General features: G+C 38.2%; 1 protein-coding gene and 1 pseudogene across 1 annotated transcript; one reads left to right on the top strand and one right to left on the bottom strand.

The window, feature by feature from the left end:
* Positions 1–3,553: 3,553 nt before the first annotated feature.
* Positions 3,554–4,233, top strand: LOC149187688 (mitochondrial dicarboxylate/tricarboxylate transporter DTC pseudogene; annotated as a pseudogene).
* Positions 4,234–9,527: 5,294 nt separating this feature from the next.
* Positions 9,528–13,346, bottom strand: LOC149187687 (uncharacterized). The gene has a single exon (XM_089409733.1). The coding sequence runs from the start codon at positions 13,344–13,346 to the stop codon at positions 9,528–9,530; it is 3,819 nt and encodes a 1,272-aa protein (XP_089265859.1).
* Positions 13,347–15,096: the final 1,750 nt, after the last annotated feature.

Genomic DNA, 15,096 nt, shown 5'->3' with positions numbered 1-15,096 from the left:
TAATTATCAATAATTATTAAGTAGATGGTAGAGATTCAACCTCGACAAAATATTCTAGAATATTCTTAGTAGTATACACAAATCAAAGATGAAATTTATCTCCAAATAACTATGCCCTTTTTCTCTTTTAATTAAATTGATTAATTTAAAAATTTGTCATATGAATAAGTGTCATATGAAACAAGGTATGGTTTTTTGGGCATGTGGTATTTTTTTCCCGTAGAAAAAGTCGTAATTTCTACTCGGCATGTGGTATTGATAAGCCATAGTATTGGTTTATGGTATTGTAAAAAAGTCTCTATATAGATTTTTAAGGTGGGACTAAATCTCCATATTAATAATCATGTTTCATGCTTTTTCAAATATACACATATTTAATTTATATATTAATTTTTTTTATAACTAATAATAATAATAATAATTTAAAATGTGAAACAAGTCATGGTTGTTTTGGATGTAGTACAGATAAGCCATGGTATTGTAAAAAAGTCTATTTACAGATTAATAATCTCCATTCTAAAGTAGGCATAGATCACCATAGATAAGAATCTTGTTCCATGTATTTTGAAAGATACATATTTTTAACTTTTATATTAATTCTTTTTATAATTAATAATAAAAATAATAATGAAGTTTGATATTAGACTTTTGTGATTCATATTGATTATGATTTTTAAAATTTTAACAATTTCAAATGTATTATAAAGTAAGTGCTTTGATACTTATTATGGATCCATGATCATCAACATTTTCCCGTCATTAATTAATTAATTTAATTAATTTTTTTTCTATGTGATTTCTCAAAGGTGAGCACTACATCTATAGAATATTTGTACCATGCAAATCTGCCCAAAGAGATCACTTTCTGTGGGCCCAACCATAGAGCCTAACTTCGAGAGTGATTGAACCCATGATCCCTCAATAGCAAAGATGCTTTGATGACGAAGACTAACCAATTGATTAACCCTAACCAATTAAGTTAACCCTCCAAACACCATCCATTTAATTTATATAATTACACTAATATACATTTATTATCATTATCTTCAATACAATATTTATAAAAAAATTAAAATTACACATATTTTTTATATAAAACAAGCAAAGCATGAAACATTTAAAATTATTCTATATATTTTTTAATTTTTCTTTTAATATATATTAAATTGAAAAAACCTATAAAACTAAAATGGCATGAAACATTTAAAAATAAATATACATATAAACATATTACGTGATTCATAACGTATCGTGATTTAAAAACAAATAAAATAAAAACATTCAAGTTATGTGTAAAATTTCATTATTAGTTGTAAATTATTATTAAAATATGACTATACGTAAAGTATGAGATTTCTCCACTAACAAAAATATTTAATATTAAATTGTTTTTCAATTTGGTGGATATTAAATCCTCAATAGTATTTTACTTATTCATTATAACCTCTCTCAATTAAATCTATGATCTCTTTCAACTCAATCTATTTATTTAGAATATCTTTAATATATTAAAATTATATGTTAAAATAATTTGTTATTCATTATAACCTCTCTCAATTAAATCTATAACCTCTTTCAACTAAATCTATTTAGAAAATCTTTAATATATTAAAATTATACGTTAAAATATTTTTTTGAAAAAACATAATGATCGAAATTATTTTATATTTACATTACTAACACAATTTTGAAATTGTTTATAAAAATTCTAGAATGAAAAGTGTTAAACATTTTTACTTATGTTTGATTCTTTTTTTAATCGCAGTAAGGTTAATTTATCTTAAAATTCAACTAGCCTAAATCCATCTTAACTCATATCTATCAAGCATTGAGAATGATCAATTTTTTTGAGATGCAAATCTTTTTTAAAGTGGAAAGAGATTTGGTCTGTCTCAGCACTTAATAGATCCAAGGCTAATATGGATCTAGATTTATTTTTCATATACACATACCATATCTAGGATGTATCCATCTCTTCCTCTCTCTCTCTTCCTTCCTCTATTCTCTCCATCCCTCTCTGATTCTCTCTCTCAAGTCCTCTCTCTCTTCCTTTCTCTCCCCCATCTACCATCCAACTTTTTCACTAACTCCCTCCCTCCTTCTCTCTCTCCCCCTCCATCTATATGTCTCCCTCTCTCTCTTCCATTTCTCTCCCTCTCTCACCTTTCCTCTATATATTCCCTCCTATTCTCTTTCCCTCTCTCTCCATATCTACCTTGTCACTCTGTCTTTCTCTACCTCTACCTCTCTTTGTCTTTATTCTTCCCTCCCTTTCTCTCCCTCCCTCTATCCTCTCCATCCCCTCCTCTCTCTCTTCATTCCTCTCTATCCATCTCTTTTACAGCCCCCTCTCTCTCTCCCAAACCCATCACTTTCTTTATCTCCACCCTCCAACTCTCTCACTATCTCCTTACCTCTCTCCTTCTCCCCCCCCCCCACAATTAAAGATGCAATTTCTTCAATTTCAAATCAATTTTAGATACAATTCCACTCACCACCCTTGTACCTATTCGATTGGTTGATTTCACAACTTTATGTAAAATCCTCCCTATACATAATGTGGATACATGCTACATGATTACTTATGCAATTCATGTAGGCTTGATTCAATAAGGCTTACAAAATACTCCAGGAAATAATTTTTACAAATTGGACCAAAAATTTAGGGTGATGAGTACAACCAATCATGCACCTGCAAAAACACATGCATAATTGTAATGTTTCATCTCATGTACAATAAGAATTCAAATTATTTACAATAACACAAAGTTTAACATCATTCCTTTATTGCAACCATCTTCCCAAACATATAAGCCCATTTACATCTCATCATCATGCATCACTTTGCTCTATCTCTTCACTTAAAGTCTTCCTTCTCTACAATCATGCACATTCTTGACATATTAATCCTTTATGGTTTCAACATATTTATTAATTGTTTGTCTTATTTCTTCATTACTTCACCCATCATTGTTATAGTAATGAATTCTAACTATTGGACACCTAGTCCATTGGGGTTGGCATGTAAGAAGTCCAACATTCACGAAAGTCTAAGAGACCTCTTGGAATATGAAACCAAGGGTTAGACAATTGGATTAATATGTACATCTTGTGAATATTATCAGTATCTCATGCTTATCTTTTATTTTGGTTACACACTCCAAAAACTATATCAGAGCAAGTATTGCTTAAAAACCCGTTAGATCTACCTCACTAAGTTTGTCATATCTATGAATTTGATCAATCTTGAAATAATCAATAGTTTCTCTTTGTACACACAGTTTTGAAATGCAACAGTGGCATTCTCTAGTCCCTATTCTGACATTCCCTGCAGAGGAAATCCTGGAATTGCAGGCATTACTTCGTGCTCAAAGTTGGTAATGAGCAAGTGATAAATAGATTTTACTATCTTTTGAGCTACAACTTTACTAATGATGTAGAAAATTTGAATAGAGAAACAATGAATACAAGAAATAACATGAATGATAGCAACAAATAAAAAAGGAAAAAAACTACCAAAAGTTCTCAATAATGAAGAAATTGAGCAATCTTGATGTTTGGTTTGTTAAGATAGGAAACTTATACAACAACATGTCTTAGATCATTTAGGATATTGAAAATCAAAGTAATTTCTTCCAATCATGGGAAACCACTCCCTCTCTATCAGAAGGCTCTTTGTGGATTAAACATAGGAGATATTAGGGCATGTGTTGGAAGTCCTATAGATTTATCTCTCATTTTCATGCACACGAATGAAAATTTTCACGCATCTTAACAATGACATTACAAAAATGCATTCCATGCTCTATACCATATTATTGGTGATGAAGGGGTATTATCCCTATGGAAAGGAGTGGGTCCAACAAATTTTCAAGCAATGCTCTTATATATGAGAATGCTTGCTTCTTATGATCAGTCTATAGAATTGTTCAAGGCCCACTATGGGCCTTTTTGAAGTTACAATTTTGCTTGGTACAAGTGTTGTTTCTAGTTTTTTTTTCACCTACATGTAGTTTACCCTTTGATTATGTGAAGGTTCCGATACAAAAGATGTAACTCAATTCCAGTGGGAAGTATCCATATTCAGGTTCTCTATGATGCTTTGTGAAAACATTCAAAGATGGGGGATCGTTTAATTTCTATATCAGGTTTCCCATTTATTGTCTTCAAATTTCTTCTCATGTCATGATGACATGGATATTAGATATCACTTTTGGGATTGAACTGCGTTAAGTAAGTCATTCATTTATGACCATTTCCATCAGAGGTAGTCGTAACTGACTAATTTCTCATGATTTTTGAATAGTCCACTTAGCACTCAATGCATTGGGTGATGCTCACAGGGGTGAAGAAGTGGGATTGAAACTAGTGAAATGAATCACATAGCGTCAATCATCACTTCTAGGGCTTGTACTCGGTAACTAGGAATTCCTAGGAGGTCACCCATCCCAGATCACCTCTAGCTCAAGCGATCTTAATATGGAGTTTTCCCCACAATAAATCCCACTTAGCTTGCTACCCCATTTGTTGAGGATATTATTAGACCAAATTCAGAGGATTGAGAAATCTATTGGGATGTAAGACTTCTTTTGGCTGAGGAAGAGGAAAAACTTTTTTTAATATAATCATCAACACTCTCAACTTGGGATTATCAACTTGCAGAAGGCGAAAATTGGCTTGGGATAAAACAAAATAACAATGGCAACTTGAAAATGGTGATTTTTTGTAAGTTTTCTAGTGAAATTTCTTTGTAAAAGGGTGTGTTTTTGGCAGAATTGTTATCTTTATCCATGTGAATATTTTAGAAACATAAGCCTCCTCTCACTTTGTATGGGATAAGAGGGGATTAACAATGAGGCTTCTAGTTTTGAAGCCATATCAATCAAGCATGTACAAACGAGCTTGAGCAAAAATGGTATCATATTCTCACCTTATATCTGACAGGGGGGGAGTGATGATCAACTACTAGTTTTGAAGAGCTTGAGACATGATACCTCAAGCCTGAACTAGAATCAAATTTGTAGCCAGAGCCAAAGTTATGAGCATGATTTAGTTTGTGGCCATATTCAAGCTAACATTAGTTTGTGGTCATCTTCAAACCAACATCAGTTTGTGGTTATCTTCAAATTTCCATATGTGAGTGCTTCCACTAGATTAAGACTTCAAATTCTTGCCATATTTGGAAATTTTGAGCCTTGGAGACAAGTTGCAACAATTTATGGTCAACTTCAAACCACTATTTTGATCATTTTGTGGTCATCTATAAACCATTATCAGGGATCAATTCCACCAGTAGAAGACTTCAACTTCTAGCTATATTTGGAATTGTTCTAGGAACTGCATTAAGCTTTAGTTATAGAGTTGGTTGTCAACCTTAAACCACCACTAGTTGATACCTTGAGTTCTCCCACCTCATTTGGTTTGTGGTATTCCTTGAAAATCACCATTTCAGAGAGCATTTTTAGTCATTGGCTACCATGCACTTTTTTTCTTCAACTCTCTTCTTGGATTCATATGCATGTGGTTCAAATTAAGGGGGAGGGGGATGTTGGACACCTAATCCATAAGGGCTAGTGTGTAAGAAATCCAATAGTCACGAAAGTCCAAGAGACCTATTGGAATATGAAACCAAGGGTCATACAATTGTATTAACATGTACATATTTTGAATAATTGAGTATCTCACACTTATCTTTTATTCTGGTTGCATAGTCCAACACTAACAAATTAAATTACATAGCATATTAAGTTCAGGAAGCTCAATATGAATGCTCTCATATTGAGCTTCACAACCTTAATATGATATGGAAATTAATTTATTAGTGTTGGATTGTGCAAACAAAACAAAAGATAAGTGTGAGATACTCATATTATTCACAAGATGTACATGTTAATACAAGTTTCTGACCCTTGGTTTCATATTCCAAGAGGTCTCTTGGACTTTCATGACTATTGAATTTCTTACACACCAACCCTTATGAATTAGGTGTCCAACATTTCCCCCCCTTAATTTGAACTAGGTGGATGTGGAGCTTGAATATATTCCTGATTCAAAGGTCTTGTTTCAGTCGAGTGTATACCCCAAGAGGAATGTGGTATGGGAGGGACTGTACCCCCTGGCGGGGGGTTTCAGGGGCTAGCGGGCCCCCGAAGCTAAAAATAGATGTAAAATTTCTTTGTGAAATGTTGTAATTTCGTATTCAATCTGGGTCATTCATTAGGCGAATGATCTGATGGTATAAGTTATGTTAATTTAGGTTTTTTTTCCCTAGAAGGCAACCCTCAGTTTATATGAGGGAATTTTATTACAATGGTGTATCATTATTCTGAGCGAGGAAGAGAGAGGAGACTGTACGTGAGTGAAGAGGAAATTACAGTGGATCTATTGTAGGTTGTATCTCTTCATTTTTCTGGATAATCTAAAAGGAAGGACTAGCTGTTTCTCCGTGGACGTAGCCCAAATTGGTTGAACCACTTATATGTATGTCTCTCTTGTTTTATGTGTTTATATATTTTTGTTTATGCAATATCGTATTTGTTTCATTTATCCATTAATTAATTTCTAACACATATGCACCCAGTTAAAATTAAGGGGAAATGTTGGACACCTAATCCATAAGGGTCAGTGTGTAAGAAATCCAGTAGCCATGAAAGTCCAGGAGACCTCTTGGAATATGAAACCAAGGGTTAGAAATTCATATTAACATGTACATCTTGTGAAAAATATGAGTATCTCACACTTATCTTTTATTTTGGTTGCACAGTCCAACACTAACATATTAAAATCCATATCATATTAAGGTTGTGAAGCTCAATACGAATTCTCTTTTTCAAGACTTAAAAATTGCAAAGACACAAGACACAATTTCCATTCAAAATTTTCAAATAAACCCTCTTAAAAACAAGATTCAAATTTCATTTCATTTTTAAATGAATGTTCCAAGCTCTATTATAATAATTTTTCCATGCGTAATATGTTCCCTAAAATGTGTGAATGGAACATAAAACTAAAACAATTACTTATATATTTCATATTATTCATGGGACCACTTTTAACACATTTACTAAATAAATTGAAAAGGTTCTCATTAGTTCTTATTGAAAGAACTTGTGAGACACACATAATCATGGTGACCACACATGAAAATATCATCATTGAATAAATCTCTGACATGCTATGAAAGTAAATTAATATATATACCTTCATTTAATGCAAATTATCCTTGTTTTTCAACTTCTCCATGCCACTTCAACCGTTAGATGATGAATTTGTGGCCAAGTGGGATTATGAGGAGACTAAAAAATCATCATCATTTTTCATGGGTTCTTAAATACATCTTTCTTCACCTTGTTCTTCTACCCATTTCATCCCTTGTTTATTAAAAATATTTTAATTAGGTCAAATTTGCTTGTCATAACAAAGCCCATTGAGTCGTGTGATACCGTGAATGAAGAGGCCATGAAAGTGAATGTAGTTGAATGATACTGTAGCATCACTTGCATTAACCACTTCATATTCATCATATTATGCTTCCAAAAAATGACACTTTGTAGAAGCCATTTCTAATAAGCAAGGATCACGCATTTCTAATTGTGCTCCAGGTACACCCCCAACATCCAATCAAATCAATCAAAGTGTCACTAAAATAAGCTATCTAAGGAGGGGCCATGTAAAAGGATTATATGGCTAATGACATCTCTCACATATAATACTTCTCTTTTAATTGTACCATTATTTTACGCATTTTCGATGTGCAAAATTTAAATTTCCATGTTAAGCCCTACATAAGTCCCATGCTAACCCTAAAACCCCTTATGAAGCCATAAATATTAAGTGATTATATTTCAATTTTTATTCTTCTATGTAGGCTAGAACCCCTCATGGTCCCATTTTATTATAATTGTACCGCTTGTCTCCTATATATACCAAGGATACCTAGTATTAGTATCATAAAATATTTTCTTGTACATTACATTGAATATAAAAGGTGGTTTCCACCTCTAGGAGCATTGTAACTATTGGTTTCTTATCATTTTTAAGGAGCAAGGTTCCTAACATTTAGTATTAGAGCTCTTGATCCTAGGGTTTTGCTACTTTAAACTGGTCATCATGGAATTTTCTCTACAACTATTTTTTTGGAAGGTTTCAGAGGGTGAAACTTTGTGAATATTTAGGAATCATCTCAGATAATATCTGTTAGAAATACTAAGAGGGGGTGGTGAATTAGTATTCCTTTTCAATTGTTTTTTTTTTGTGTAAATAAGCTTTTGTATTAACAAGTGTAACATATAGTACAAAACTTCTGCCGAAGCAGATTACTGGCTGCATAGCAGGCCTTACTCGATAGCAACAGAGTGAAACAGGAAGAGAGAACTATAGTAGACATATAGAACCTAGTGCTGCAGAGGAGTACACCACGCAGGATGACTTGGGCCAAAAAACTGGCTATCACAGAGCTGGAAAAACAGTAACAGAAAAATATAACAAAGTCCAACAAAGGGACATGGAAGACTAATCAGAGTTGTTGGGGGGGTCAGGGGCTGCATGCGCCTCACTGTGCCTGGAAGCCTTAGCCTGGTGAACGCACGATGGACCTCCCTTCTGCGGATCAGCGGGCTTGCTGTCCTGCTCAATAACTTTCCGGAGGAGTTTGATCAGAACAGAGAGCTTTTTGCTAATTGAATCCATCTCCTCATGCATTGCGCATAGTTTAAACTCGCTGCTCTCGACCACTGCCATGTGGTTCTTCGTCATCGTGGCTGCAAACTACTGGAGCGTGCAAAGCTGGCCTGCCTGTTCCCCCTGAACGTCCATTGCCTTTGCCAAGATGGTCTTCATGCGCCATGATTCTGCCTGAGTACGGACGAATTGGGTTGCTCTAGTGCTAGGCATTCCAGGGTCATGCAACCAGTCGACTTCTTGGCTGAGTTGATGATCAGAGAGCTTGGCTTCCTCTTCCTGCGCAGAGGCCTCCAAATCTATGATTTTCCGCTTATTCCTCTGAGATGTTCGTCACTTGAACAAATCTCGGGCCGTCTGCAAATCTCTGTTTGCCGACTGGTTTCGGCTGCTCTCGCCCGCCATGAGAAATCTTTCGTGACTGATACTCTCCTGAACACTAATGCAAAGATGGAGTCTCTGCTTCCTAAGTGCATAAAACATGATGCTCCAAGAGAGTGCAGGAGCAATTATATAGAAATTTGCGGGGAGGTTTCGGGCAGGGGAGTGGATCGCGGCGTGTTCATTGCCTGTCCGATCACCATAAATGTAGTTGTGCGAAAAATTGGAGGGGCTTTTCATTGATTGGGAATGTTTGCCTTCGCCACCTCCTGCTCGGTCTTGAGCGTGCCACGTGTCCCTCCGTCCAGCGCTTCTGCGGCGGCCTATGTCATCCTGGATCATGAACCTGTACAAATCCCTGTAACCTGCTATGCTCATTAATGCCCTCAACCGGCTTGTCCTGCGGTAGTTGTTAGGAGTTGATGGCACCAGTCCCGTCGGCCTATCCATATACTTATGAAAGTTTGTTAATCGGATTGCCGACCTGCCCTTTCCGCAGCCGCTAAATCTAATCGAGCGAGTTGAGAGCATCGGTCTTTTAAATGATGATTTTCCACCATCTGCCAACAGTTGTCCACCATTTCAGCTGGGTGTTCGATCCCGTGGTTAGCCAAGTGGTCGGCGACTGAGTTTTCCTTTCTCCTTACCGCTTGGAAGATGAGGCCTTTCATTCCTCCAAGCAGTTTCCCGATACTGTCTGTGACCATGGACAGGTGCCAGTGCTTAGTTACTTTGCTTATTGGAGTGCCCCCGTATATTTTCTTTGCCACTGCTATGGCAATCTCAGAGTCACCCTCAATTACTGCGTTTTCTTTTTGGTTTCTATGGAGGATTTTTAACCCCTTTTCCATTGCTGCGAATTCCATTTCGTTATTGGTACCCTCACCTAGCGCTTTGCTGTATATATGGAGAATTTCGCCTGACTGGTTTCGGATGATGCCTCCTATACCAGCTGGGCCCGGGTTTCCTTTCGAGGCCCCGTCGAAATTTAAATTCAGAAAACCTTCAGGGGGCTGAGTCCATCCTTTTAGTGTATTGTTGATGTTCTGCTGTTTGGCCTGGGGGACGAGACTTTGGTCGGTGCAAATGTTGAAGGCATTTAGGATTCTCTGGTCCTCCAGCGAGATTCGGCTGGCTGGGTCGGCTTTACTTTTTACCAGGATTAATTGGCGGATGTTCTGAAATAAGGTAATTCTCAAATGTTTAATATTCCTGTGTTCGCTTTGAAGAATCCTTCTATTTCTTTCTTTCCACAATGTCCAAGTAATAAAACCTGGTAGAACTTTCCATATATTGTTGATTTGAGGATTTTCTGAATAATTGCTTGGCCAATTGTTAATGGTGTTATGGATGGAGTCCAAGTCTCTGCTGTTTTGCTGCATGATAGCTTCTATCTCTTGCCAAATGTGGTTTGCCCACTCGCAGGTATTGAATAAGTGGTTCATGGTTTCTGCGGCTTGGTTGCACATAGGGCAAAAAGAAGGACCTTCAAAGCCCTTTTTCTGCAGGTTTTCCCAAGTGAGGGTCTTTCGCCGCATGAGAAGCCATAGAAAAGTTTGAATTTTTGGCCAAAAGAGGGGATCCCAAACCTTGTTGAACCATGATGCGTCCTCCCCCTGCTCTGAGAATTCCATCTGCCTTCCGGCTTCTTTAAGGGTGAAATTGCCATTGCCCTTCAGCCCCCATCTCAGCTTGTCCTCATCTGTGGTTATTCTAATTTTTCGTTTGTTTAAGATTAGGAGCAGATTTTGAAGGTTATTATTTTCTTCATTAGGGATTTCTGCGTCTGGGAGGGACCATTCTCTCCATTCCTGGTCCTGGCTATCGGGGTTCCAGTATTGATGAACAGAGTGCTTTCCCTTGTTTTGACAGTTAATTTTGTACGCTTCAAGATCAGGGTTTTCAAGCTTTGGGTGCTGTTGCGAGGAGTCTTCCCAAAAGAGGGCAGATTTCCCATTACGGATCTCCCAAAAACTATGTTCTTGAATTAGATTTCTGTTCTTTTTTGCCAAATTCCAAATTGGGGAACCTTCTGGCAATTCCTGAAGTCTTATGAGGTCCTGGTCTCTGCAGTTAGGAGTGTATTTCTCCTTCCAATATCTGGCCCAGGGGACGTTGGTCTCCTTCAGCCAGCGCCACCACAGCTTCGCTCCACCAGTTTTGTTGCTAATTTCGGGGTCAATTAGGTTTAAACCTCCAGCTAGTTTCGATTTACAGACCTTATCCCAGGCCACGAGAGCCCATTTCCTCTTCTCTGCGCTGCCACTCCATAAAAAGGATCTTTGAATGGATCGGATTTTCTGCAGGATGGATTTAGGTGCTGGGAGGATAGAAAGCATATACTGAGGGATGGCCTGCAGGATGGCTTTAGTTAAAACTAGGCGTCCCGCAAAATTAAGAGCCCTGTGTGTCCAATGTTTGCATCTTTTTTCCATGTTTGCTATGAGCCTTTCCCAATGAAACTTTTGCCATGGCTTGGTGGTGAGCGGGGCTCCCAGGTACTTCGAGGGTAGAGAACCTTTTCGAAAGCCTAGGATGCTGGTAAGATGGTTCTGAATTGAAACATGAGTATTAAAGAAAAAAATAGTCGATTTGGAGTGGTTTATGTCCATACCTGATGCCATGCTGAATAGAGATAAGATGGATTTGAAAGCCTTGGCATCTTTGACAGTTGGAGAGCCATGCAGCATAGTATCATCGGAAAACTGCTGGTGAGTAGTTGCAGGGGTGGAGGGGAAAGGGCGCAATCCATTAATTTTCCCTTCCGCTTTGGCTCTGTGAATATATCTGCTAAGCCCTTCCATGAGGATCACAAAAAGGAAGGGGGACAGCGGGTCTCCTTGCCTTATGCCGCGGGAAGGAGAGAAGGGGGCCGAGGGGGATCCATTAACCAAAATAGAGAAATTTGTTGACTTGATAAGAGCGAGAATCCATTTGATCCACCGAATGTCGAAACCAAAAGCACTTAAGGTGGCCTCCAGGTAATTCCAATTCACTTTGTCGAAAGCTTTTGAAAGGTCGAGCTGAATCATCATACCAGGGATTTTTCTGGATTGCAAAGTATGTATCATCTCCTGAGCCAAGAGGATGTTGTCCAGAATTTGTCTTCCTTCCACGAAACCTGATTGCTCCTCCGAGATGATGTCAGGGAGGATTGGTTTAAGTCTGTTAGCGATGACCTTAGAGATGATTTTATAAGTCACGTTGCACAGAGCTATGGGGCGAAACTTTTCCGGAGTTCGGGCTTCCTCTTCTTTGGGGATTAGGGCTAGGAAAGTAGAGTTTAGGGCTTTAAGAATTGAGCCAGATCGTCTTGAATCTTCAACTACTTCCCAGACCTCCTTTTTGACTGTTTGCCAACAAGCTTTGTAGAAGTTTATAGTAAAACCATCTGGTCCCAGTGCTTTATCATTTGGCATGTCTTTAATAGCCTCCTCCACCTCCTCCATTGAGATATTTCTTAACAAAGAGGCATTTTGTGCTGGAGTAATGATTTGGGGGATGGCCTGTATTATTTCCTCTCTGGCTTCCGATCGATCTTCTTGAGATTCCTGGGAAATTTGCTTAAAGTGACTAGTAAGCAAAGTTGAGATCTCATTGTGGTTTTGAATAACTTCTCCAGATGCATTGGTAAGCTTAAGGATTTTATTAGCCCCCCTGTAATCCATCGTCAATCTATGGAAGAACTTTGTGTTTTGCTCTCCCTCCTTCAACCATTGGATGCGAGATTTTTGCTTCCAAAGGATTTCTTCCTGTTGGCAGCGGAGCTGCCATTTCTGCATTAGGATCTTTTCCTGTTCATTTGAGTCCTCCCTGTTAATCCCCGAAGCCCAGCCTTTATGAATTTGACTTAGTCGGTCTTCTATATTGTGCTTTTCCTGGAAAATATTACCAAAATCGGTTGCATTCCAATCCTTGATTTTGTGTTTGATGTGCTTTAGTTTGGACTGGAGTTTAAACATTTTTGTCCCCCTTATATTCCTGGGCTCTTCCCACCATTTTTTCAACAGATCTGGAAAATTTGGGTGAGTTAGCCAGAATTTCTCAAATCTGAAAGGCCTGTTTTTGGGGGTCTCAAGAAAAGCAGCTTCCAGGGCGATGGGCCAGTGGTCTGATCCCCCACTGGGGAGGATATCAGAGTCAACTATTGTTCCTTCCAGTAAGATGTTTTCTGAGATCAAAAAACGGTCAAGGCGAGAGGCTATCCTATTTTCTCCTCCTCTTCGGTTGTTCCAAGTGTAGAGCCCATTTTTTGGGGGGATGTCGACCAGTTGGGTGGATTCCATGAAGTCAACAAAGAGTTCTGAGTCTTTATTCAGTCGCCTAAGGCCTCCTTTTTTTTCCAGGAGGGAGGTAATCATGTTGAAATCCCCTCCCATTATGATCTTTGAATGTTGGTATCTTAGCTTTAACTTCATTAGCGAGTTCAGGAAAGAAATTTTATCTTCTAAACGCTGTGGCCCATAGACATTTATACAAAGGTAGGTTTCAGAATTACCAGTTAATTGAAATTTTGTGGCAATGTATGATCTGGTAGCTTCCATAGAAGTGATTTCGATTACTCTGGAGTCCCAGAGAGTTGCAATGCCTCCTTCCCATCCTTGACTGGCTATGTCTATATATTTGATAGTTTTTCCTAGCTTTTTGGTGATGTTCTCCAGCTTATTAGTGGCACACTTTGTTTCCTGGATGAGCATAATGTCTGGCTTTTCCTGTTGTAACTTCCTCTTGAGAAGTCTTTGTTTGACTTAGCTGTTGAGCCCTCTTGTATTCCAGGAGATGATTTTCATTAATAATGATGAGGTTATTGGTAGGACGGGAAGGCGTGTAAAGCCTTCATTTTGCCTGAATTGATCATTAGGATACCCAAATCATTAAGAACCTCTCCATTTGTCCTTCGGCCTCTTCTCTTGTTTTGTTTCCGTCCTAATGAATGAAGAAAAGGCTTTTAGATTGGTTACCTGTGCCTTTCATGATTCCTAATCTTTTCTTTTGCTTATCTAGCTCCGCTTGTTGTCTTGCTATGAAGAGGTCGCTGATCTTCTTTATTTCTTCCTCCGGGATATTTTCCAGCCCTTGTGTTCTCCAGTGCTTTTCCATGTCTGGCAGATTTACCCCTTCTTTTTCTAGAACTTCATTGAGTTCCAGATCTTCGCTTCCCCCATCGCTGGTTAGCATGTCTGTGTCTTCATCTCGTTCATCTGCTACTTCATGCGTTTGTACTTCTGTATTTTCAGTGGTTTCCTCTGCATCTGTTGATCTGTGGTCTGTCATATTTTTTTGAGGAGCTTCAGGCAGCTTTGTCTCTTTGTTGTTACCTTCCGAGTCTGCGTCTGAGTCCAGAATGCTGAAGGGGTTGAGGGTTTTGCTGGGATCTATCACTGCTTTGTTTATTCTTTTCCTGTAGGCCCTTTGTCTTGATTTTGGCTTTTTAAAAACCTCCTGGTTCTTGGCTGGTTGCTCAAGCTTGGCATCTTCCACTGGTTTGTTTAATGGGCATTCCCTGACAAGGTGACCGTGTTCATGGCATTTCCTACACCGGAAGGGGATCTGTTCATAGTCGATGGCTTGAAAGTAATCTTCATCTCTGAACTCTAGCCACAGTCCTTCATGTAAGGCACCTGAGACATCCATTTCGACGCAGATCCTGGCACAGGAAGTGTACTTCCTTTGCATCGTTGCCTCCGAGGCTTTAATGAAGGTGCCAAGTCAGTCTCCTATGAGCTTTAGGGTCGCTAGGCCCCAGTAATCGATAGGTAATGAGAAGAGGCGGATCCACACAGGGACTTGGGTGAAGGTTTCCTTTTCAGGCACGAAGTTCGCCTTCCATGGCCTCATGTAGAGGCATGCTGATGAAAGGAAGTAAGGCCCTCCATCGAAGACCCTATCTTTGTCTTCTAGGTTAGAAAAGACAACAGTAAAAAAACCTCTAGCTCCAAGATGTAGTTTGACATCACCTTTTGGTCGCTAGTGCTGTTTGATCCATTGGCAGAGAGCTCTTTTCTGTTGGCCACAGTCCCATAAACTTACATATGA

This window comes from Pinus tabuliformis, chromosome 3_1 (genome assembly GCF_031772625.1).
Source record: "Pinus tabuliformis cultivar Carrire ecotype Pingquan chromosome 3_1, CPIR1, whole genome shotgun sequence".
Taxonomy (NCBI): Eukaryota; Viridiplantae; Streptophyta; class Pinopsida; order Pinales; family Pinaceae; genus Pinus; species Pinus tabuliformis.
The sequence above is the reverse complement of the archived record's forward strand: the minus strand, read 5'-3'. Positions and strand labels throughout refer to the sequence as shown.

Bases quoted from the DNA above. Each gene is read 5' to 3' on its own strand.
- LOC149187687 (XM_089409733.1), bottom strand. From the start codon at position 13,346: ATGGAATCCACCCAACTGGTCGACATCCCCCCAAAAAATGGGCTCTAC.